This window comes from Micromys minutus (genome assembly GCF_963924665.1).
Source record: "Micromys minutus genome assembly, chromosome: 13".
NCBI classification, from domain to species: Eukaryota; Metazoa; Chordata; class Mammalia; order Rodentia; family Muridae; genus Micromys; species Micromys minutus.
In genome coordinates, this window is record NC_137982.1 from 5,011,365 (window position 1) to 5,037,111 (window position 25,747).

The window sequence follows — 25,747 nt, forward strand, 5'->3', positions numbered from 1 at the left end:
AGTCACCTCTGTAGGTGATGGTCAGGTACTCTTCATCCTTAAAGGAAGCCATGTCTGCTAAAACATGGGATTGGGTGTTTCCAACAGCACCCTTAGCTCTGATGGGTCTGGGGAGCCTTAAAAAGACTAAGCAGTGCTGTGTCCTTGTCTAGTCAACCCTGCCTTCTCCTGCCTTCGTGGCTCCATGCAGCTGACCATGAAGGGGAGTAAAGGAGGGGAGCCCCACTGACCAGCTCACCAGCATCATGAACTGAGACACAGTCCTGGCCCTGGAGAGACACACTGGGTACGCACGCTGAGGGAAATAACGGCTGGCTTGTTTGGGTTATTCCAAGAAACACTTATTAGTCTTAGTTTTTAGCTAAAATATTGAAAATTAAAATTCATTAGATGGTAAGAATAAAAAAATTCCTTTGCATAATCATAAAATTTTCTTTTTATTTAAAAACAGTAAGGTGTAAACATACAATTCAAAGCCAAGCAAAGACTTTACACAGGCATCAGGTAAACAGAAGTACAACCACTGAGCACAGCAGACGTCTGTTTAAACAACTGTGACGCTCACATCCATGTCGTATCAAAATACAAACGTGAAACAAAGCCTTGGAAAACACAGTTCATGGATACTGTGTGGTTTTTTATATTAGTACCTTACAGTGAGAACACTAGTACTCACCCTAGCACGTCAGCCAAATGCACGCCGCAACATCATCACTACCTCTGATGCTGCCCAATCTGAGCATTGGTTTTCTGAGACAGGTTCTCTCCACACAGCCTTCAACTTCATCCTCCTGCCTCAGACTCCTGAGTGCTTAAAACACAGGTGTGCCGCCATGCCTCGCCCAATCTATTTTAGAGTATTTTTCTTTTTGAAAAGCAACAGAATTTCATGATAGTGATGTAAACAGTAACCCTGCCCCAAGGGCTGAGGATAGAACCTGAGGCCTTGTGAATGCTAGGCAGTAAGTTTATGACTAGAACCCTGACTGCATCAGTCTTTCCTCCAGATAGAAAATGATCCAAGAACACTGCCTCCTGCCTGATCCATGGACAGAGCTGCCATGACTGTTGACAGCCAGAACTACCTTGGGTGCAGCTTGGTTCCATTTAAGGACATCTTACTGAACACTTAGGTTGAACAGCAGAATCAAAGCAGATTTACCTTCAAGAACTTCTTAGCTTCAAGAAAGCTGGTAAAAACTAATCACGCCAGCCTGAAGCACACTCTGAAGTGTGACACTTTAGGGGACACTGGTGCTTCTCCCTAACTAAAGCCAGACTACCCCCTTTCTTGCACCCTGAGAGGTGTCCTTCCAAGGGGAAGGTAAGGCTGTTGAGATTTTGCAGTGGACCATACCATGAGTGACTGCCAAAGCCTAGCTGTGGCTCCTGAAGGCCAAGGTGTGCTGTGGTGAGAGAGCTCTGTGTATCTGACTAATGAGGGTCCATACTGACTGGGAATGTACTCCACTCAGCTCGGCATGAATAGCCAACACTGGTGGTAAGGAGCTGGCAGTCACCCCTGAGTTCCTCGGGCCTCTGAGCACGAGATTCTCACTGTTTTCACTTTTTTTTTCTAGGAAGACCCACATGGCTTAGCCTTTAGGAATTTTTATCACTATACATTTTCCTGGCCCTGAATGCATTCTAATGCTGGGAGTCGCCTCTAGGGGAAGATAGAGTAAGAGGGGGATGACCAGAAGCGGAATCTGATCTATTTCAGGAGCTGTAGCTACTCAGCAAACCCAGGTCACTTAGCCGCTGCCAGGGATGTAGGGCTCCCAGACTAAGGCTGTGTTCCACCATCTGCACCTTATTTGATACCAATATAACTAATCAAATGATTGATAATTATTAACCCTTAAAACTTTCCCAATATTGGAGGCAGAGGCAGGCAGATATTTAAGTTCAATGGCAGCCTGGTCTACAAGAGTTCCAGGGCAGCCAGAGCTATAGCATAGTAAGACTCCGTCTCAAAAAACAGAACAAAACAAAGAGAAAACAAAGCTTTCTCAACCCAATTAATTCACTTGTTAAGCTTATTGCTAGGTTCAGCCTACATGCTTACACACAGATGGTCTTAAAAACTTGTTAGACCCCAGAGGGACAAGCAGAACAATGTTACATCTGACCATAAACTTTGCTGGTACTCACGGCAGCTGCTGTAGAGACAGCTTCAAGTCTGGGGGTGAACATATCAGGACATCAGTATGAATGTCAACCACAAGTTACTTATTCCTACCCAGAGTAACAGAAACCCCAGGCACGGAGCCTGGTACACAGCAGTGCTGCAGCTTGTAAGGTCTCTGCGGGGTCTCTGCCTCAGTCTTCCAAATGCCAGGCAGCCCTTGGCCGGCTCCTCTCCCTACTGAAACAGCTACTATAGCTGCAACAGAGAGCCACCTCAGCTCCTCTGCCAAGCAGCACAGGTGACTTCACGCTGGAAGAGGCACAAGACCCTGGTGTCACTCCCACTTTTCCAAGGACTCTTCACCAACCCTCTGTGGCCCTCTATGCTGACCCTTGGAGAGGGATTCAGAAGTGCACCATGCAGGAGGCTACCATTAACCGAAACTTGTTCACCCAGCTCTGAAGATTACCATCGGTTTGTGGTGTGTGTTGGGGCGAGGGACATCCCTATTGGCTGTGGCTAGATCTCAGAATGCTGCAGAGCCAGGCCTCTCGCTGAAAACTTGTGTTTCAGTTGCCGTGCTTCTTCCTTACACAAGTACAGACTTTAGAGATTCTTTTTATTTCTAACTGTTAAAATCTCACAGAACTGCACAACTGCTTTAAAAATCAGGTTTGAAGTTCTCATGAATTCTCTGCGAGAACACCAAGAGAGACTGCTTCCAAAGACCAAGAGAAAGGAAGCTTGGTGTGCGCGGTAGACGGAATAGGAACACAACCACCTCCACTCCTGTCATCTTCTTCCTCTGAGGAGTGACAGCTGCAGGCTCTGCTGCAGCCATGCAGAGTTTAAACCGGGCCACTTGGGGCTCTTGCTGCCCCTCAAGTCTAGATAGATGCTGTTCTTGACACAGCCCTATGCCAAGACATTAAAGCCCCAACAAACTCCATTAAACACACGGCACAGGGCAACAACCTTAATAGGACATTTCAGAGCAGCTTCTGGAAGTGCCTCTTAGGGTCTGTGCCCAGGGTGCAGCTACTTTTCAAGGCAGGAAGTGTAGCAGGGTGGCGTGTGGTTTGTCTCTCGCCGTGGTACCCAAGTACTAAGACATTATTTCTGAAGTGAGGACCGAATGTCTTTTGCTAAGGATATAAAATCAAAGTGGGAAAGTATGTTAAAATAATCATGATAAAAAGATCATCAAGGAGTAAAGCATTTCATGTTCTCTATTTTTTACCTCACTTTCCAATTGCACAGTTTCAGAATGTCTGTACTACAGTCCAGTTTATTAGCACCAACCCCAGGAAACTTTGATGACCCAAGACCATGATTCCAGAACGATTCAGGTCTAGGTGAAGAGCTAGCAGTCAATTGACAGTGCTCGTCTCCTCTTTAAGCCCACAGAAAAATACCTGTATTCCAAAGAGTAAGGACCTTTGGCAAGAGAAGAAATTCTTAGGTTTCCCACTTGAGCTGCACATGCTTGTAGCACAGAGCGCAAGGACCCCCAACTCCCATCTTTCTCCAGAAGTCTCTAGACCAGCCTTCCCCCTAAAAACTCAGTGAGATGTCCGGAGAAATCAATGTTAAAAATACTGAAGCTTCAATTTAATACTAAGAGAAGACAATACTTCCCCTGTATGTACAAATATGTAGGTTACCACGTGGGCATAAAGTGGGGCTGTGATGAGGGCAGGGGTACTTAATCTCCTCTTACATATTAAAGAGCTGGGCCAGGAAATCTGATGACACAAGAGATAAAAATAAATGACAATTATTAACCTCTAATAGTCACCTGATCATTTGATACATTAAGATGATTTTATTCTTGGCTTTAAAAATATAGTTATAGGAAAATGTCTCCCATATGAATGAAAACGAGTCAATGGGCAAATGAGTTTGCTGAGCAAACACCAGCCACACGCTTAGCTTTATACACTTTAAGGTGTATTGGCACACGCAGGGTCACGTACCAACCAACTTCAGCCCTCTGGAGCCACAGGCAGTCCCAGACCAAAGCAAGGACAAAAACCTAACTCACAAGAAGGTCCTTAGATTCTCTAGAAGAGAACTCTGTGTTTCTAGAAGCAGAAGGTTTCTCCTGAAGCTGCTTTAGGCAGGACACTTGGGAATCACGTGGTCCTCACCGGTTGGGGAGCTGGTGACGACGGCTAGTGCTCTCCTTAAATGACTCAAACTCTGAATCTAGTCATTTACAAGATAGCCTTCAGTCCGTGAAGACGGAGTGCATGCTGGTGAAATGAGCTCCTAGGAGCTCCCTCCTTCCAGTTAGAAGAGTCTCTCCACTGAGCAGCACCAGGTTCCCTCCAGCACACCTGCTCTTCAGGCTTCAGGGCACTCTCTAGTCAACTTCATGATCCTCCATCCTCCTCACTGAACTCAGAAGACAGGAGAATCACAGAAAGGACAAGGACTCTGCAGCAACCTCTTAATCCAGTCAGGATCTGCAAAGGAAAGCCAGCGGGAACAAGCCTCAGCCTCAGAAAAGGCTGACAGGACAAGGAGAACTGAGGTCAACTAAAAGCAGAGACAGAATGCACGCTGCCTTGGGAGAATTAGTAACAATCAGTACAGACCGAATCTAAGCAGAGCGCTCTTGCTTTCTGCTTACTGTGTTTCATTCTACACTTGTCTCACTGGCCTTCTGGTTTGGCTGTAGGGTCAGCAAAGCTCACACCAACAACTGGCATCCGGGGACTATTAGATGCCTGATCTCTTGCTCACACCTAAGATCTTATTTCTACCTAGTGATCTCAGAAACAGCATTGTGCTAAAAAGCATTCAGATCAGCCAGGAAGTAGCCCTCAGTGGCTTCTAGAAGAGCCACACCTGCGCCAGGTATAGCTCAATGCTGTTTCTGTAGACAGCATTGCTTGCAGAGCTGCCACCCAAATATCGCGTCTACATACTCCACTGAGTCAGGCCCTAACACTGGACTGAAGCTGACACACAGCACACACTGGCTCTGGCTTCACAGTAACTGCAGAGAGCACACTCACTCTGCTTTAAACCAAGAGCAGGAAGGACACTAAGTGGTATCAAGCCTGACTCCACCCCAACCCCAAGGCTAGGCCAGCACTCACCTTCTGGAACAGGGTGCCTGGCGATGCTGTCATGGAGCAAACACCTTCTGTATATCAAGCTCTGGCAGGACTGGTAGGTTAGAAAGCACCTGAAAGAAGATAAGAGTCCAGTCAGTGGGTGCTCCCTGGCCCACAGTTACCAGGGCAATACTTCCCTGGTACACTAGCATTCTCTGAAGAGACACAGAACCTCTCTACAGAAAGACCCAGAAGCACTGGGAAACAGTCCTTCTAACCGCAGTTAGGTCCTCCCTAACTGCATTCTCGGCATTATCAACAACATTCGCTTATCATATACAAAACCACTCATTACTTTTCAAAATAAGGAATACAGACCATCTTTAAAAGCCCTGAGGTTTGAGACCCCCGAGAAGGTGCTGAACAGTCCTTTCACAGAGGTTACCTAAGACCATCGGAAAACAGATATTTACATTACGATTCATAACAGCAGCAAAATTAGTTATGAAGTAGCAATGAAAATAATGGTTTTATGGTTGGGGGTCACCTCAAAATGAGGAAATGTATTTAAGGATCACAGCATCAGAAAGGTTGAGAACTGCTGCCTTAGGTACTGTAGTGGAGAGATAGCTCTGAAGATAAGAGAGACCGCTGAGGACCTAAGTCCAGACTCCAGCATTGATGTCACAAGCCAGTTGTGCTCCCACTTGCATCTGCAGCCCAGTACAAAGAGGGGTAGATAGGAGAATCACTGGGGCTTATTGCCAGGCAACCAAGTAGAAAAGTATGAGGTCTAGTCCAAAAAGAGGCTTTGTAGCAAAGGAAGAGAGTGGAGACCGACAGAGGACACTTGCTGTCCTCCAGATTCTACACACAAAAGTGAACATAATCCTCAGACACATAGACCACACACAATGTACAGCCCCACTCCACCCACTTCTCTTGACACATTGAAGATGAAATTCATGGTGAAGAAGAACGGAAACTAACAAACTAATAAATGCCCAAAGGGGTTGGTTCAATTCTGTCTAAGGAGTATCTGCTGAACACCGGCCACCGGCCAGAGGAAAGCGCGCAGGAAGGGCAGGAGATGGAGAGTGTAACTGGGCTCTGGAGGAGGACTTCCAAGGGGCAGCAGTATTCAGATAAACAACTAAAGATTAGAAAATGGAGGCTGGGGGAATTGACCTTAGGACTTAAGTATACAGAAAAATAGAGTTTACCAGAGAGAAATTTTACCAATGTATTTTGGGACTAACCTTAATTAGAAAAATGGAAAACTTCTGTGAGACAACCCACAGATGTACGAGGTATGGGCAGGCAGTGTTAACTGTGTGTGGGCTCTGAGCCGCCCCCCAACACCACTCACTATAAAATGGGAATCAGCTCTGTCTGTGACTACTGTGAGGATACAGTCACTTGATGGATGTGCATCTGTCCCAATCTGTCTGGCAAGTTGGCTGCTCAACAGATGCTTTGACTATAAGCCTAAAACTCACCCAGTATTAACTGTTCTTTCCCTTCAGGGAAAAAGCAGTCTGAACAAACTAAACAACAAACATGTCTGTAAGAGAAGCAAACGGAGAGCACCCATATGACTGAAAGCTCCAGCTCCACCCTGTTAGGAATTAAATCCTGGCTAGGTGGTGGTCCACACCTTTACTACCAGAATTCGGCAGCAGAGGCAGGTGCATTTCTGAGGTTGAGGCCAGCATGGTCTACAGAGTGAGTTCTAGGACAGCCAGGGCTTCACAGAGTAACTGTGCTTCAACTCCCCCTACTACTCCAAAAAGAGAAAGGCTGGGAGGTTGAGGCAGGAGGATTTTTATGTTTGAGGCCAGTCTAACAGTATGGTGAGATCTGTCAACAAAACGAGAGAAAATGAGTAAGTGCTATGTGTAGCATAGGCCTGCTTTAGTTAGATATACCTAACGTTTCTGCTGAGTAGTAGCAGACACTGCTTTAGACTCTGTGCTCACACAACTGCCTAGTCCAAAGGAAGGGTATTAGGCAAAGGTATAAAAGCGTTTTGTGTGGTGATGCATGTCTTTGATCCCAGCTTTAAGCAGGCAGAGCTTTGAGTTCAAGGCCAGCTTAAGCTACAGGAAGACCCAGCCTTTAAAAAACAAACAATCAAGCAAACATCAAAGAAAAAAAAAATGAAATGTGGTTATAAGGAGAAAAACACTGAGGCAGAGAGCACTAGGTGGAATGTGTGCATATGTGAGGAAAGCTTAGGGGGCACTAGGAAATCTGTGTCCCTGTAAATACAGACCTGAGCACAGTGGCCCCGTCTCCTGAGCTCAGAGCAGGAGTGAGGGTGAGGGAAGCAATGACAGGCTGTGAGAGGCTGCAAGTCACTAAAAGAGTTTCAGCTTTCCCATCAGAAATGATCAGATCTTGGGGAGCTTTTGTTGGTTTTGGAAGGATTGTGCCTTACAAATGCTAGAAGTGTGCGTGCCCTCTCTGGGACCCAGACCACAGCCCTCGTGGAGAGTATTGAGGACTGATGTGACAAGAGCAGACAAAGACAGAGTGTCATGCCTACAACTGCAGAGCACAGACCGAGGGCTCGGGTATGGGAGCAGCAGGGGCAGGTGGAAGACAGCTGCTGTCAGAGGCAAAAATGAAGATGGGGTTGGATTCCTTGTGAAGCTACACTTAAATAAACATGTCCAGCAGGCAGGAAGTTAACTTGCAAATCTGGACTGAGGCAGATACAAGTGTACAATAAAAAGAACGGTGGGTGACCAAAAGGCTAGGCCTAAGGATAGGCACTGTGCAGATGATGCAGGAGCTGCACAACTAGAAATGGAGTCAGAGGCTGATGACAAATGGAGGTGATAACAAATCTCATGGAGGGAGTGACAGTAAAACTGAGAGCTCACTAAGGTCACCTCTAAGACCAGACTAACAGGACAGCAAGAGGTAAGGAATGATTCTTTTATTATGAAAATTCTTTATTGTTTTTGCTGCCTGACAACTCCATACATGTATATATTGTATTGATTATTCTCTCTGATGCCCTCTCATCTCTCCAGTGCCTGTTACTATGAAACTTAGCCCCCCAAAAGCACACAAGTATAACTCTAAGACCCCAACCCTGCAAGGCAAACATCAGCCCAAGCAAGCAGATAGTTCTGTCTGTCAAGCAGATCAGCCCTGGATGGTAGGTCTATGCTGCACAAAACTGAGATGTGGGGGTGAGCAGCCTTGGGGAGCTTACCGGAGCCAGATGTGCCCATTGGAACAAACAGCTTGTTTTCGATCTGTGAATGGTAAGACTTCCTTACACAGGCTGCAGCGCTCAGGGAAAGTCTGCTTGTTCATCTTCTTGGAGATATGTCCAATCAAGACCTGGTAAGACATCACAGGTGGTAGAGTGAGGAGAGAATACAGGGGTCGGGGAGCAAAGGCTACTCACAGTGACTGCAGGGATGTGCCAGGACAGGACAAGTGTGCGAAGTGTGCCTCTACAGCTAAGCTGCTGTCCAACCAGTATCGACAGCAAAGAAAAGCAAATAGACCCAACAACCCCAACTTGCAGATTGGGCTCTACTCAAGGGAGAAACCTTTAAAAACCAAGCTCTCCTTTCTTGCTTCATTCCAGCTGTTTTACTGGTCAGTTTTTACTTATGGTGCTTTCAGAAGGAAATCTATAAGCCCTTAGGTATGAAAAATGTGACGTGTAAAAAGATATATATATGTTTAGTTTTTGAAAACCATTTATTTTTAAGATTGTGTTTGTGTATGTGCCACTTGTGTGCAGGTGCCCACAAGGGAGCCCTTGTAGCTACAGCTATAGTGGCTGTGGGTCACCAGGAGGGTGCTGGAATATCCTGGGTCCTCTGGAAGAGCAGTAGCTATTTTTAACTGCAGACCCTTCTCTCTAGTCCACAATGTCTAGTCTTTTGTCATAGAATTAAAATTGCTTCCCCTTCTGAGGGCTCAAAGACGACAGGTCTAGTAGCACCTGCACCTGAGATAACCCCAAGTGACCCAGCATGGGAGAAGTTGGTGCTTTTCTTGGCCTTATTAAGAGTGCTGGGGGAGGGCAGGGTTGGGGTCCTGGACTGAATGGCCTTGCAAGCACTAGGCAAGTGCCACCACTTCCAATTTTTAATTCTATGAAGGGTTACAGTAAGCTGTCCAGACAGTCTTGAACTCACTATACTTACTCCTACCTCAGCCTCTGGAATAGCTGGATTAGAGTACAGGCCTGTGCTTTCCAGACCTGGTTTAAGATTACATTCTTTAAAGACAAATGTCTGAAACACAATGTCTATTTTATTATTTGCTGAACCACCCCTGCTCCCCCCCACCACCACCACACTGCCTTACAGGCATGGGGTATATATACCAACACTTTTTTTTTTACTAATAACTTGTGTCTTCCCAGGTTTGAAGGTATTTATGCTTTACCTCTTCTGGCAGTTCACAAGATTTAGTAATTTGGGTTAATTAACTCACCCAAATCTCAAAGGGTCTCTTAATCGCTAATTTGGGCTAGACATTTCAATTCTTCAGTATATAATTGACAAATTCTTGTGGGCATTTTTTTTTTTTTTTTTGAGAGGGTCTCACTATATAGTCCTGTCTATCTTGGAACTCACTATGTAGACTGGGCTGACCTCTTTCTGCCTCTGCCTCCTAAGTACTGGGACTGGAGGCATGCATCACCATATCCAATTTGATTTACAAATTTAAATGACTTTTTGGTCTTCGGAATTCTCATTTATAGTACTTCACGTCAAGGACAAACACCTCGTATCCAGAAAAGCCCAGCAATCCCAAGTGTGAATCAGTGAAGCTGGCTCAGAGTTCTCAAGCAGTGTAAGAGGTGGGCCTATGTTCTATATGAGGAAGAGCTGCTTTTTCTGTGTGGCCTCAATCATAAAAGTCAACTGTTTAGTTTGACTCCTGCATTTTCAATGGAGAATTCCTTTCTCAAGGAGGGGAATAAAAATTGTTACTTTTTTATGTATAAAGCTCAGATACACTTAGGAGGCAAAAACAAATATACAATAGGTCTATGGTATCAACTATTAACAAGTCACAGGCAGGAACTAGGAGAAGGGAAGTGGGGCAGCTGGGAAGGAAAATAGGTCGAGAGGTGTATATTTCCTGTCTAGTAGTCACAACATCCAAAACTGCAGTAAAATCAACACCAGAGGTTGAAAGGTCTTTGTATGAAGCATAACTAGATTCTTAGGACACAAAAAGTCATTCTTTTAAGTAGAATTGAGATGCTATGAGAAAGTAGGGTACAGTCTATCTGTTGTTTTCATACTGGCTTAGCCAGAACCACATAGCCATGTTAGACATGGGTATGTAAGCACAGAACACCCCAAACAAGAATCCTAAAGGTAAGGATGAATACTACTACCTTCCCTAAATGCTCCTGTCATTTAGTATGTCACAATTTATAGTAATTCTAGCCAATCCCATGTCAATAAAAAATAATATTCTTCTAGACAACTTAGAAAGCAGGAAACACAGTTTAAACATTTACTTTTAAAGAACAGTCACATATATAACCAGTACCTCTTATTGTGTTTAAGATCACTGTAATTGTCCTGTGGGCAGCAGTTTCAGGGGAAGAGAAATTCACTGTGAATAACTTGGCAGGGACAAAACTATCTGGACTTCTTTCCAATGAGCCTTTAGTCAGTGAGTGCCAATCTCCAGAGAGGAACCCTTGTGATTTAACCTCTCAGTGCACAGCCTGTTCCTTGGTAGGGAGCTCTTTAGGATTCTAATGGTTCTAATGATTCTAATTCTGTTCCAATGGTGTTCCTCTGACCAAGCCTGGGAGACTAGGTAATGGTTGCTTTCTGCAAGAGTCTCCAGAACCCACAGGACAACAGCATGTGGCAGGAATCTTACTGAGGAGCAAATCCTAGTGGATTCCTTATGCTTGTAGCCTTCCTAGCCTCTGGGAGAACCTTGACGTTTGTGGACTACACTGCAGACAAGACTATTATATTGTTTCAGTACCAGAAGAACGTAACTGCCCGGTTTAAAAAAATAAACTGAACCTAACAATTGTTTTCTTTACAATATCCAACCTCAAGCCTTTCAAATAGAGAACATGCACCACAATAAACCTTTGTAAAGCATGATGAAAGACAGTATAGATGGACATCTCCACTGCTGTGACAGTCTATCACACCCCATTTGCCACTGCAGACTCCTTAGCTCATCCACAGCCTGAAATCTGGCCAACCCTGCAGAGCACTCAAGACACATGAAGAGTGTGTCCTCACATCATCCATACTTCCCACCTACTAGTCCCTGTACCGCATGCCAATCAGTTACCTCAATAATTCCAATGCAAAAGCCAACCCAAGACTCTTCCGCCTAGTGAAACAGATGGTTCAGTTGTGACAGACACCCACCTGTGCTGTCCTGTCATCATAATCCTCGTCAGACATCAGAAAGTTACAGAGCCCTCTGGTGGGTATGCTGGTGTTCTCCGTGATCCAGGTATGCAGGTACACTTCTCCGAGGACCCGCTTCATGTGCTCCCTGGTCAGGTGCATCTCCACAGCCTCAATCTTCCCTTGGATCTCAAGAAGCTTTTCCTCTATGGGTTCACGGCCTCCTGTGTCTCCCACAGCAGTGAGTGAGTCCTCAGGGGTCTCCTCTGTGTCACCCTCTTTGCTCTTCTCCTGAGGGCCAGCCTTTGTTCCCTGCTTGGACGTACCTTCCTCTTGCTGCTCATCCTCACCATCACCCATCCCGGGTGAGTCAACCAATAAGATTTTTGAGTCCTCATGGGTGGGCTTCCATAAAGCCTCGGAAGGAGATTTCTGCATTGACTGATATAAAATCCTTAGGAGGAAAAGCTTAAAACGCCAAAAATAGGTAACCCCACTGCTTTCAATCTTTTTTTCCAAAGCTTCATGTAAAAACTGAGGAATATGTTTATCTTTTAAAATTTTCCAGCGGACTAGGTCAATCAAGTCCACCTGCTTAAAGAGATTCTGAACTGAAGACTCCAAGAGCTGAGCAGCTGCCTCCTCAAAGGTCTTGAGAGTAACAAACTGGACCTGGTAGTTCTTGTTCACTGGATGGAGGCCATTGACCATGCCCTCAGTGGTGATGATGGCCAAATAAGCACCACAGGGACTCACTGCAATGCCATGAGTCCTCACTGAGCCAAATACATCTGAGAGCTTAATCAGTTGGTGTTCAAACTTTAATGCAACATCTGTGAAGATGGGAATCAACTGCCTCACCTTCCCATCACTAGAGCAGGTGTACACGGTTCCATTCTGCTTGTCTGCAGTGATAGAGACGATGGGCAGAGAGTGAAGGCCTGTGACGTGGGAATTGTGAACATTCAGACCTGCCTTGGAGATCAGAAGAAGACACCAGAACACATAGGAGCCTCTTGCAGCCACCACTAAACTGCAGCTACACTTCTGGTAAGGGTGATAAAGAGGCACACATTTGATGCTGTGCACAGGCAACTTGTCCATTTCTTTCCACAAGACAACAGGCTGTCGTAGTGTAAAGTAGCCTTTCACTGCTTTGAGATTGACGGGGAGAATTTTTACAGGTCCAAAAGCACTGCCTACAATAAGGCCACTCATTTTCCTATTATTGTGCTCATATTCCCACCAAAACAGAACACTGGGGGAGCTGATTCCTGACTCAATAGTGTTACATGAAGAGATGGACTCCTTGCCCACGAATGGCAACTGGAACTGCCACACGGCTATATTCCCGTTCTCAAAGAGAACAGCCAACAGCACACTGCTCACATCCCGGCACTCGTTATTGTGCTTGACCTGCTGAGTGGTACAGATACTCGACCATTCCATTCTGACTGGGGTCTGCATGCTGTGTCTCCTCTGAAACTCAGCAAAATCCCCAAGATTTCCCTCAGGAGCCTCATTTTTAGATAGTCTATAACTGGTCTCATAAAGACGGTCTCCATAAATCTCAGTCAGATCAACGAGCTGAACCCACTGCAGTCTGTTGAGGTTCACCTGCACAGTCAGGCGATTGTCCATAGTTAGTGCTGCCAAGAGGCACCTGCCATTTGCATCACAACCCATGGGAGACCAGCTAGTGTATTTGAAACCCCGCATTGGGGGCAACGCCTTCCCCTCAGGGTTGAACATCCTGTCCAGCATGAAAGTCTGGCTGATGGTGGGGTCTTTAGAGGAAGCAAACTTTTCCTTGCACTCAGCAACTTCTGTTTTCGAGCCAACCTGAAAATAAGAGAAGCTCTCAGATAAATATCCATCCACCCATAGTATCTGCACTGATACACAAAATAAATTTTTCACACACACTGTATCACTAAATATTACACTAATTTTGCTAGTCTTAGCATTATGTGCATGTAAAAGATCAAACAGCCAGGTGTGGTGATGCATACTTGCTAATCCAAGTACACTGGAAGCTAAGGCAGGAAGATCATGTTTACCCAGCCAAAGCTAAAACAACCATCTCCAAACAAAACAATAATGATTAAAAAATTAAGCATGTCTAAAGATTACATGTTCACTTACTCAAAGAAGTGACTTTTTTAAATGACTTAGAATAAATGTGACTATGCATGACTTGTCGATATTCTTTTTAGAACTGAACTATAGAATAGACATTTGATCCACAAGAGTAAGGGGAACATTTAGCTGAGCTAGTCACAAAACAGTAGTTTCAAAAGTTAGGGAAATATGTACTTATTTATATTCATTTTTGCTACATTTAGATATCTGGATCTTTATAATAGTTCTGTGACACATGCTGAAGATAAATCAAAGACCTTGTGTACATTTCCAGTCCAACCCCAGCCTTTTTATTTATTTTAACACGCCACGCCCCCTCACCTTGTTGAAGTAAGGGCTTGATTCTGCTGTATTTGTGTGCTCAGGTTAGCTAGCTGGTCAGCTTTCTTGTGTTCCTTCCATCTTACTACAGGAGTGTTGGGATTAAGATATGCACCATCACATTGGGCTTTTTCCATGTGTGTTCCAGAGATTGAACCAAAGTCATCAAGTCTATTGTTTTTGTTTTTTTTGTTTGTTTTTTTAACCTGCTAAACCTTGCACAACAACTCTAGGCCTTTTAACCTGCAGTTTCTTTAACAAATCACACACATTGCCTTGTCTACTACTCTTGCTATAAATAAGCTGGTCCTATCACATCTCTCTATGCCACCCACTGCTTTTCCTGGCTCTCTTGCCTGACTTGCTCCTTCCCATCTATCTTACCAGGTCTAATCTTAGGAGGCCTTCTCAGATCATTCTAGCTTTGTTTCATCAGCCCCTTGTCTGGGTCTGTAACATGTATCTGTGCTCAGCCAAATGATAAAAGCTCTGTAAAAAAAAATTTTAAGAGACAGCAAAGACAGAGGAAGTTATGATGAAAATTAAAGCCAGGAAGGCTCAAGCCAAAAAGAACATAGGTTGATCTAAAGATATTTCCATCACACACACTGAATGTAGAGAACGCCCCGTATGGTCTTTAGAGAGATGGATAAAAGGCATGGCAGTGTACATCTGTAATCACAAAGCTAGAAGTTATCACCCCAGCAAGTTCCAGCACAGCTGGGGATATGAGGCCAGACTTTTATCTCAAATAGCCAAAGAAAACAAAGGAGAAAAGTGAAAAAGTAGATGTTTCCATTTTGATTTTAGTGCCAATCTTTTTTTAGAAACGTGATCTTGGAAACAAAAAGAGTAGGACATGATTATAAGGGAGTCCAAATCCTTTTAGTCTATGGAGTTATTACAAGTGACTGATGTTAAGTTCCCAAGCGCTGAAGCAATGCTCTAGGAAAACAGTCACTATGGAGTTATTAAAAGTGACTGGTGTTAAGTTCCCAAGCACTGAAGTAATGCTCTAGGACACAGGCAGAACTTGGAAAATAGTCACTAAGAACCAGCACCTGCATCCTAGCAAACTGTGAGCCAGCATAGACACCAATTTAAAAAGATCGTTAAGTGTGTACAAGCTATTAAGCCTACTTGGTGACAGAATTCCTCAATGTATTAGCGGTGAACACTATGTGAGATAGCAAGCAGCAGGGGAGATGGCTCAGCAGTAAGTAGTTTGTCCTACAAACTCAGGACAGAATTCATTTTACTCCTATTAAGAAGCTGGGTAGAGTACATGCCTCTATTCTTAGTGAGATGGAGGTAGCAGGTTCATAGAGCTCAAGCCAACTTTCCTAAATGCCACTACAGAACACTATCCTAAAGTGCTCCTAGAAAAGATTTCTATGGACAGTTAAGTTCTGAAAATGCCTACGATTACTCACTATTCCTCCTAGAAGTATCCAAGATAACTTACATATAACTGATAATGTTTGAACTGTGATTTAACAGAATCATAGAGCAACGGCTTCAAAAATGGTTCAGTGTTTAGTGCTTTAACCATTCTACATATTAAAATATTCCCCTTGGTTACACACAAATTATCTGCTGTCGAATTTATGCAACAGCTAGCTGGACAGCATTGGACAGATTTACATCTTTAGGGATGGTCAGCAAACAACTGGTGATTTCTTTGTATTTATGCCATTGCAACAATGGAAGCCTCTCATGTAAACTCCTTATCAATTAGAGGGCTACATGAGGATTTTCTATTACTATTTAAACAATGTGGCAAATGGAAAATGTAGCAAAATGTCAATTTATCTGAATCTTAGTATCACCTTCAGAGCCACACTTACAACATTAACCTGGAGAGCATGAAGAAAAGATGAAGAACATTGAGGACATTAGAGCATAAAGGCACTAACATGTACTCAGTGATAGTGCTATGTGATGTTTTATGTATGTATTACATTTAATGCTCCATAAAGCCTAAACAAGGTAGGCTTTACTATTTTTTTTTTTTTTTGTCTTTATAGTTAGGTCTATCTTGTGCCAAAGGTCAGTCTTTTAACCCCCATTTTTATCCTCAGCCTAGCAGTCATCTGCTTACCTAAGACCTTAGCCCAAGCAGTCTCACACTGTCTCTAAACTGGTGCCATTTTCTCTGAGTCTAGAAGGAAATCTTCAGCTCCAGGTGATCCATCAAAACTCAAGCAATTGTCACACACAGCTCCACTCATGATGCAAGATCTATGTGCACGAGCAGGATGCCTCACTTGCCACCTTGAGTGGCCTAAGTTCCTGATAAACCAGACTTAGGACTGCTACAGACTCAATGGACCAAACTCTGTTAAAACAGTCAGTTTTTACCATCTAGGCCCAGAGTTTCCCTAGCTGCTTGGCACTGGAATAGCCATTCAAACAGTAAGTTCAGCAGAGGGTGCAGCTGTACAGGACACCTTTCTTCTGTTTCCCTCCTATGTGTGTCACTTCAACAGCACTACCAGTGTACATTTGAATCACTTCTGTCTTAGTTAGGGTTTTATTGCTGTGAACAGACACCATGACCAATGCAAGTTTTATAAAGGACAACATTTAATTGGGGCTGGTTTACAGGTTCTGAGATTCAGTTCAGTATCATCAAGGCAGGAGAAGGGCAGCATCCAGGCAGGCATGGTGCAGGAGAAGCCAGGAACAGACTAAACATCCTCAGGCAGCTAGGAGGAGTGTCTTCAATCCCACTCCCAGAGTGACACAATCCTCCAACAAGGCCACACCTTCTACTAGTGCCACTCCCTGGGCCAAGCATATGTAAACCATACAACTTCATTCAGATTTTCTTTAAGAAGATCTTATATGGCTCTCAGTCAGTAAAGCTGACTAAATCTGTAAACCTGTAATCCCAGACAAGATTATCAAACTCAAGATGCTATTAAAGAAGGGAGGAAGGAAGAAAAGAAGGAAGGATGGAGGAAGGGAGGGAGGGAAGGAAGGAAGGAAGACAAAATATAGTATTCAAATCAACACTGTGTTTGAAATTTGAATCAAGTGTGCTGAAAAGAGCTCATGAGGGCTATTCAAATGGTCCCCATGACTAATCGCCTGGATTTGGAATGGCTGTCTAGAAGAGTATGGAAAACCTTTACTTTCAAATAAGCATACTGCTGTATGTGTATATAGCTTTATGGCACTTCTTGCTATTAAGACTACATTATTTGCTCATGACCTGCCAAAGGATTAAGTTCTTTGAGGGCAGGGACTGTCTCATCTCTGATTTATCCCAAAACCTTGGTGGGCACCTACTCACTTGACAGACACACACTTTGACAGACAGATTTACTGTATATACATACAGAAGTATAAATAAAGGTAAGCTTTTACATTTCTAGGCTATGAAAAGAAACATGGTTCACTAAAGTAAACCGTGTTTGAAAATGGTTACATTGATGCAACAAAACTTTAGAAGCCCTAAAGTTCAGGAGCAAACTTGGGTTATATGAAGTTGAAGGCGCTAAATTTTCAGAGTTACAGAGACCTTGGACTTGGAAGTCTAAGCCCTGGATACTCTCCGAGGTTTTATTTTTCATCCCATTTCCAAAGATTTAGAGCTGTTTACTCAAGGAGACACAAGGACCGTTCACAATGAAATCGTCAAACAGGTAAGACAACGAAACAGACCAGTTTTTCTTCTGAAAGCAAAAGTGGCGCGAGAGAAGAGGGCTTGCAATATAGTTTAAAAAACAAAGCCAGACCATGGCCTAGGGGAGTTGGCCCCAGACAATAGGAGCAACGCTAGAGACAGACAGGTCAGGGGTTGGGTCAACTGTGGGTGGAGTCACAGGAGTCCCCCCCCCCCCAAAAAAAAAAAAAAAACCGGGGCAAACAGCGCTAGCTGTTCCACCAGGAAAGAAAGCATAGATAGCGGATACAGGATCGGGGAGGAGGGCTGTCTAGTAAATAACGCAAAAGCTTGCAAGGCTTTTTTTTTTTTGTAAAGCTGCGGCGATGCTAGTCCCTTCATTCTTAAGAGTAGAATGCGCAGGGAATCCTTGAGCCAGGTGCAGGTCATGCTTCCCTTGGGATACGTGGCGCGTCCGCGGGAGAACCGGTGGTGACTTACCTTAAGGAGGCAGCTGTTGAGGGGTGCGGGTACCGAGGTGCGGTGGATCACCAGGTCCTGGCCTGGGTTGTGCACATCGCAGATAAGTTCCAGCACGGCGATGCTGCGGGCCGTGGACACAGACACGCGGTGGTCCTCAGACCAGGATAGAGGCTCCAACCCACTCACCGCGTACTGCAGCTTCACGGCAGGCTCCCGCCGAGTCACCATGAGGCGAAACGAGGCGCTGGGCCCCGGGGCCGCGTCGGCAGCCGCCTCCTTCCCGCCCCCTTCGTCCTTCTCTTCTGCGGGCGGCGAGGGTTCATCAGCCTTGGGCCCCACCAGGGCCTGGTCCGCCTCGCTCATCTTATTCGGGGCGAGGAGGTCAGGTTACCGGGCACACCGAGCGCTCGCCACCGTTGCCCGGCCGCTCCCAGTGCCCTCCGCGGCCGTTCGCTCCCCGCAGGCCCCGAGCGCCACCGAGCCAGAAAGGACCCCGCTGTTGCTAAGCAACGCCACCCTGCTAGGTGGCCGCGAAACTGCCTGTCTAGAAAGTGCTCTCCGGGAGGGTGACCCGCAGCGTGCCTGCGGACAAGCGGAGAAGGTGGGAGCTTCAGCGAGTCCCTTTCCTAGACACTGGGTGCTAGGCCCGATTAAGAGCCCACGGGAGAGTGAGTCTCCGTGGGTGGCAGAAGTGCTGAGAAGACCAGCGTGATGGCTGAGGGAGACCCCGCTGGGTGGGCGGCCTCTTCCGGTTTCTGAAGAGTTCGGGGCCTCTTGTCTCCGGCCGGTGCGTGCGACAGTGGCTCCCGGACCCGGAAGGGGCGGCGGCGGACCGGTTACAGCTGTGAAGAACCTCAGTCTCCACGTGCTGCTCGGACTCCCGGCTCAGCCCGCGGCTCTGAGTTTGAATTTTGGCTACCGCCTGCAGCTCTCTCCTCGACCGGGCTCCCAGGACGAGCTTCGGACCCACCCAAGCCCAGATGAAGCGGGTGAGTACAATCCCAGCTCGGGAGCTGCGGCATATTGGGTTCTTCAAGCTATATAGAGGGACCGGCAGGCGGCTCTCAGAAACTCGTGGGTGAGCCGGGAACCCCGCCTTGGGGCCAGAGACTACCAGAGAACTTAGATGGGTTATGATTGGAGGCTGTAGTAACTAGTCAAGTTCCTGAGATTAGATGGGGGACTAGTCAGCGCAAGGATTGGAGGCTGGGTGTATCCAAGCTGGAAAATAATGCCTGAGACACGTGCTCCAGCAGGTCTTAACTGTCGGGAGCCAGGTCTTCTGCTGGCAAGAAGAATCAGTTCTGTTAGGAATGGAGGCTGGACTCATTTCTTTGACGAGCTTTTAAACTGGAGGTTTTCATCTATGTATCAGGGAAGAATATGCAGTCATCGTTCCCTTGAGAGGACAAAAGTGACTCATACAGCAAAAAGATGGTTTTAGGGGTTGCTGGTTTATCTTCTAGACAGTCTGGGAAGATGTGATAGGAGGCTTCACCCCCTCACCCAAGAGGTAATAATGTAATGCCAATGAAATTGAAATGTAAATTGCCAGCCAGTTTCAAGTCAGCTAGTGTTTTGAAACTCCTTTGACTAATACCCACTGCCTAGTTTCACCTTGGTAGAAGAAAGGAGGGACCTTATTAAACTTAGATGGTTAGGAGTAAAGGAGTCTTCAGCAAGCCATTGGTATAGCTGAATCTATGTGGGAGGAGAAATACAGTCAACCCTCAGGAGGAAGGGACATAGGATTTACAGTAGGGTAGACCTGGACTATTATGAATTCAGTTTTGGAGCAAAGGCGCCTATGCAACCTTGGGAGAGTTAGTCTCTCCGGTCCATAACTAGGAGCACTAATTTGTTTCTTAGAAAATTGTTATGAGGCTCCAATGGGGTAATACCTGCAATAATTGCATATTTGTCTGGTACTTGGAGGCAGTTGCTAAGTGCTAGTAATAGAAATTAAAGTTTTTAAAATTAAAATTTTGTTCCCATTTGAGGAAGTAGATTCTGCCTTAAGTTAGCAGCATTGGATCAGGGTGACATATGCCCAGCCCTGTAGAAAGAACATGCACCTTGCTTGCCTAGTTATACAAGGCTTTTGAGTTCTCTTCTCAACGATACAAAAAGAAGAAAAGAAAGAAACCCAAACTTTTATTGAGGAAACAGATTATCTGGTTTTATGGTCACGTCAACTGTTGTTTCAAAAGTGACGAAGAGGTAATGCAGGCTGGATATGGTGGCACACTCCTTTAATCCTAGTGATGAGGCTGTAGAGACCATTGGGTCTCTGAGTTTGAGACAACTAGGGTCACATAGTGAGGACTTCTCAGAAAGGAAGGAAGGAAGGAGGAAGGGAGGAAGGAAAGAAAAGAAAAGAAAAGAAAAGAAAAAGACAGAAAGAAAGGTGATAGAGGGCGGTGAGATGTCTCAGTGGGTGAGGTGCTTGTTGCCGAGCCTGCTGTCCCGAGTTTAATCTCCAGGACTCAGGTATAGGGGACGAGAGAACTCATAGTTGTCATGCTGTCCATGACACGTGTGCTCACACACAAACCAATAACGATGCTGCAGGTGCCCATTTAGGCCCTGATATCTGTGCTTTGGATATGTATCCATAGGACTGGAAGATGTGCTGAACAGATTTGCTTAACGAGAGTGCTCAGGATGAATAGCTGAGACCCTTCACAGCTTAAATTGGCTTGCTCTGTCTTAATACTATGTACATTTTTTCACTTAAGGATGTTTTCTGGTTATTAAAGTGATACAGTTTTATTTAAGAAAAATTAGAAGATACAACCCCACCTATAGTTGCCATTCCCAGAAATAACTTTCAGCATTTTGATGTGTAGCCTTCAAAGAAACATAACTATGTGATCTTTTCAAGCCAAATAGGCTATAGTTAATCTGGCATCTCAGCATTATCTTCATGGAAGAGCACAGTACATTCTGGGAATTTAAGAAAGACCAGCAAAGAGTAAAAATGAACTTGAGGCTAAGGAGATGGGTAAAGGTTGTATTCTAGAGACTTCCTAGATCTCCCTGGAGATTTTTCAGTGTTAGCCTAACAACAGCGGAGAACGTGTTTCAGTTCAGCTCTTGTTTTGTTTGTGACATGATCTTAGTCTAGCCTGGTGACCTGGAATTCGCTTTGTTGCCCAGGCTGACCTAAAACTCAGCAGTCCTGACTTAGGCTCCTGAGTGCTGAGCTTATCTGTGTGAGCTGTCACACTAGCTAGCTTCTGAGTGCTTGGTTTTCGAGAGACTGACTTACTGTAACGGGTGAGTAAGGATGCGGAGGTCTCTGTCTTTGTGCTACCTGGTGTGTTTAGTCCAAAGAAGGGAAAGGGGAAGGTCTGTAAAAGAGACACCCTCCTGTCTTGATTGGTTGAAAAGCTTCCTGAACCTGAGATTAGCTTGGAGCAGAATAGCTTGCATCCTGAATGGAGAAGGCCTGTGGGCAGGTTGCTTGGTCAGCTCAGGAAGCCTGTGGTAGGGTGACCTTCAGGCCCTTTGTAACTGTCTGGTGAGGCTTGCAGATCTTGTGCTGTCTGACCAAAGATCCAGCAGACCCGAGCATTGACTTCATTTCCCCTAACTGGAAAATGTATAAACTTGGAACTTTGCAAAAACAAATTTTAAGATGAAGGATTACTTAACTAATGTTCAATATTTCAAATTGTATTCATTGAGTTCGTTAAAGGAATTCTTATGATTTCCAGGAAGAGACTTGTCTTTTTCATAGGTGGGTTGGTGTGAAGCTGACAGTCTTTGTGAAACAAGTCATTGTGTAAATACAAATCATTGTTTGAAGTAAAGAGAAAGAGGATGTATTCTAAAACTCAAGACATTGGCTACCCATGTCCTTGTGCAGACTGGAAGAAAAAGCTAAAGAAAATACAAGATGTTTCTTCTAGGGTGGTAGTTCTCAACCTTCCAATGCTGTGACCCTTTAATACAATCCCTCATGTTGTGGTGAAAACACCAAATTATTTTCATTACTATTTCATAACTAATTTTTGCTCCAGTTATGAATCATAATGTAAATATATGATATGCAACCCCTGTGAAAGAGCTGTTTGAATCCTAGAGGAATTGACAATGACCATTGAGAATCGATGTTCTAGAAGTTTAGGCACCATGCATTTAATCACATCCAAGTTGTGAGAATAAGCAACAGGCAAGAAGCACCTGATAGTCTGTGCCTGTGATCAGCAGTCAGGCGGGGACTCTAAAGGCAAGGACGGTTGGAGACAATATGATAGAAGTGATGGATGGAGTGACACTCTCATTTGGAGTGGGGACGGCAAGTAGGAACTGACTCCAGACCATCTGAACCTGAGCAGCTTGAGGGGAAAGGACGACAGATCCAAACCCTAGGGAAGAACAGTAATGACAGTTTCCGCTTCCTGGGCATGTGCTGAGTTTCGACATCCCATTTACCTTTCCACTCTCAACATGATTTGTTGGTTAGAGAGAGAGAGAGAGAGAGAGAGACTTCATTGCCCTGTGTTCTGTTCTCACATAAAATGGACTCGGGTGTGGTTTGACTTAATAAGCCGGCAGGTCTTGTTCTCCTTAGAATGGACTGAACTGCTTAATGTCTCTTCCTGATCCCTGCTCTCATCTTCCGAGACTTAACAGTTCAGGTGGATTGAGGCCTGCTAAATGAATGGACTGAGGTTGTGTGTCTTCCCCCTCCCCCATTTCAGATAAAGCCAAAGAATCTGTTTGTAAACCCTAAACTGATGGTTGGCATATGGGGCATAATGATCTCTGCAGGAAGAGATACATTCTGTGGGCAGTCAGGCTTCACTCTGAGGATTGTCTTCATGGACTAATGCACCTCTTCTTGATCTTTCCTTTTGGGAACAACACAGCAAACAGAGGCTACCAAGAGAAAGCACCAAGTGTCCAGTGATGCTCCACCAGCAAAACGGAGGAATGAAATATTCTCTCTTTCAGCCAGAAAAGCAAGCGATAAAGAAACTCTGAGAACATTTAAAGGGAACACACCCAAAACTTTTCCTCCAAAAAAGTATTTGGACAGTATAGGCAATGGAAGGCAAGAGGAGAAGCCATGCATCAAGACTTCGTCGCTGTTTAAAAACAATCCTGAGATCCCAGAACTCCACAGGTGTGTTTTACAGAGCAGGTGTGCCTCAGTTGTGAGCAGTCATGGACACCGAGTTCTCCTTTGCTGTCTTGGCACTGATGCACACTTTGTCTTTCCTCTGCAGAACTGTAGTGAAGCAGGCTCGAGAGCAAGTGTTCTCTCCAGAAGCTTTCCAGGAGCTGGACCTCCACCCACATCTAGTAAGTATCCTGCGCTGCTTTGCAGGGTGTGTGTGCATGTGTGTGTATGTGTGTGGGGGGGGTCTGTTTCTGTTCCTGGCTACCTGGGTGACCACAGGTGATGGGTCACTCCCTGGCAGCAGATATGCTGCTATCTCCACTCTTGTCTCCATGGTGATTTTTAAGTTCCAGACTTGGGCTTAAAGCAGCTTTCTAATTTCTGGATAGATGTGATGTTGCTCTATGGTGTCAGATGTCTTTGTGGCCTTGGGGAAGAAGCTGAGCTGGCTTCTTACTGTCAAAGGACAGTAAGAATAAATGAAAAAAGACTGCTTGAAGTGTGCTTTCTATAAGCAAATGGACAGCTCTCTTTTCCCTTTTGTTTAATGGCATGAGTGAGTTTTCTAGTTATTGTGAAAAGGGAGAGAGGAACCATTGGAAGTCTGGATTCCCTTGTCATTTGGGCACAACTGACCTCTTCTTTCTGGTAGGCTGTGTAGGATTGTTTCTCAGCCTGAGTGTTATATAGATGGTACTTAGGTGATGAGCTATGAGGCTTGCCTTATGTATTATCAGTTTGTAAAAGCAAATCCTACCAATAATATAGGGTAGAGGGTAGAATCACACCCCCTCCAGTTGAAAGTACTGGGTTAGTGGAATTTTATTTAATCATAAATGTCAAATGTTGTCACTCCAACATTTTGTCTTTATGCTGTTGAATATATTTGCATTAAACTAGTATTTTTTTCATATTCTCTTTTAGATTTCCACAATTAATACAGTCTTAAAAATGTCCAGTATGACCAGGTAAGAGGTTGAAGCTAATTTTGATTTTCTTAGGGTTTGAGTACAAGCAGATGTAATCCCAGTTGTCTGGAAGGCAGAGCATATTTGTGTCTGTTGCTGGAAACAGCACAAACAGCTACGGACCTAGTGCTTGGCCTGTGAAACTCCCCTCCTGTTTATCGGCAGACAGGGTCTCCTTCCAGCTCCCTACCGCAAGACATAGCTGGTTTCAGACATCTGCCATCTCTGTGAAGGACTTGGGCCAAAATACAGTATTTGGTCATGTTATTTCTTAGCAGTAAAAATAAGGTCAATCAAAATGATGGGAGTAAATGTTTGCTAGGGTTTAGTGGGAGACTGAAAAGGCATTCTGAATGCTGTTGCATTGGAAAAACTTGTAAAAGAGAAATTTAGGATCAGACTATGAGTAATGAGAACTGTGTGTAATTGTAGTTCACTTTGCATAAACAAAACAAAAGAATGTGGAAGAAAAGAGGACCACCAGCCGTTTCCATTTTGTTTTGCTTCTGTGACAGTCTCATAGTTCAGCTGGCCTCAAACTTATTTTTCTTTTGCCTCAGTTTCCCAAATGCTAGGACTGCAGGCATGTGCACCATGCCGCTTGGTTTGCTTATTGGCTCGACCTCATTTAAATGAGTTCTCTATCCATTTTGGGCTTAGATTTTAATGTTCACGTGGACACTGTTTTCAGTACATGTTTCTTGTTTTTGAAGGGAGCTGCTGCTGTTTCTTGGGTGCTGTAAGCCTCCTTTTGCTTTTCTGTGTGGGACTCTTACATGTGTTACATGCTCCCAGTCCCATGCTGCACAGGAGGCTGGAGGGTATGTGGTTGACTCTGATTTGTTGTTATGCCTGTTTTGGGTTTTTTTTTTTTTTGTTTGTTTGTTTGTTAGTTTGTTTTTTGGGTTTCTCTGTTTAGTCCTGGCCATCTTGGAACTCACTTTGTAGACAAGGCTAGCCTCGAACTCATATACCTGCCTCTGCCTTCCAAGTGCTGGAATTAAAGGCATGTGCCATCACATCTAGCCAAAAAAATTTTTTTTTTTAATTAGCTTAGTACTGTAGCACATCTCTGGCTGTATTCTCCACTTTCAGCCAAGTTTAAGGAGTTTTAAAAGCTTATTCTGATTGGGCAGTAAGTAGGCAGAGCCAAGCAGAGGATGTTTGTGTGTCAGGTTACCCGTGTGATCTGCCCGCATGCATGATGGAGCCATGTGGTAAAGAAGTATGCTCTCTCTTTTGCCCCAGTATTCAGAAGCAGAGTATCCCAGTGCTGCTGGAAGGCAGAGATGCCCTTGTGCGGTCCCAGACGGGCTCAGGTCAGTTGCTGATTATTTACCCTGCCATTTGTCCTGCGGGCACCTAGCCCATGGTCACATGTTAGTCTCTAAAGTAAGGTGTTTGTGGTGGCAACGTCTGACTTGTCTTGTTTGGGGAAGGGCAGCCATGCTTGCTTTGGATGGGAGACCTGAAGTTGTTACAGTAGAGAGAAGGTGGTGGGGCTATGGTCACTAGC

The 25,747-nt window shown here is 44.8% G+C and overlaps 2 protein-coding genes across 3 annotated transcripts in view; one reads left to right on the forward strand and one right to left on the reverse strand.

The window, feature by feature from the left end:
* Positions 1-462: 462 nt before the first annotated feature.
* On the reverse strand, positions 463-18,556 carry GTF3C4 (general transcription factor IIIC subunit 4). The gene is made up of 5 exons (XM_080927726.1): positions 18,151-18,556; positions 11,595-13,418; positions 8,423-8,553; positions 5,239-5,327; positions 463-4,599 (listed from the first exon to the last, which is right to left on the reverse strand). Exons 1-5 carry the CDS (start codon positions 18,493-18,495, stop codon positions 4,535-4,537), a joined length of 2,454 nt encoding a protein of 817 aa, XP_080783852.1. The 5' UTR covers positions 18,496-18,556; the 3' UTR covers positions 463-4,534.
* A 266-nt stretch (positions 18,557-18,822) lies between these two features.
* Positions 18,823-25,747, forward strand: part of DDX31 (DEAD-box helicase 31) — a 60,768-nt gene continuing 53,843 nt past the window's right edge. Inside the window, exons 1-5 of one of the 2 annotated variants that reach the window (XM_080927727.1) lie at positions 18,823-19,121; positions 23,010-23,266; positions 23,370-23,445; positions 24,188-24,231; positions 25,480-25,550. In XM_080927727.1, coding sequence (XP_080783853.1) covers positions 19,113-19,121; positions 23,010-23,266; positions 23,370-23,445; positions 24,188-24,231; positions 25,480-25,550 — 457 coding nt within the window. In that variant the 5' untranslated portion in view covers positions 18,823-19,112. The remainder of the gene's footprint in view (positions 19,122-23,009; positions 23,267-23,369; positions 23,446-24,187; positions 24,232-25,479; positions 25,551-25,747) is intronic. The other variant, XM_080927728.1, reaches the window with a different exon arrangement.

Excerpts from the sequence above, each read along its gene's own strand:
- GTF3C4 (XM_080927726.1), bottom strand. The coding sequence starts at position 18,495 with ATGAGCGAGGCGGACCAGGCCCTGGTGGGGCCCAAGGCTGATGAACCC. Across the intron at positions 8,554-11,594 it reads ATGATGACAGGACAGCACAG|GTCTTGATTGGACATATCTC; the intron begins GTGGGTGTCTGT and ends ATGTCTTACCAG. Across the intron at positions 4,600-5,238 it reads CAGGCACCCTGTTCCAGAAG|ATCCTGACTGGATTAAGAGG; the intron begins GTGAGTGCTGGC and ends TTTCCTTTGCAG.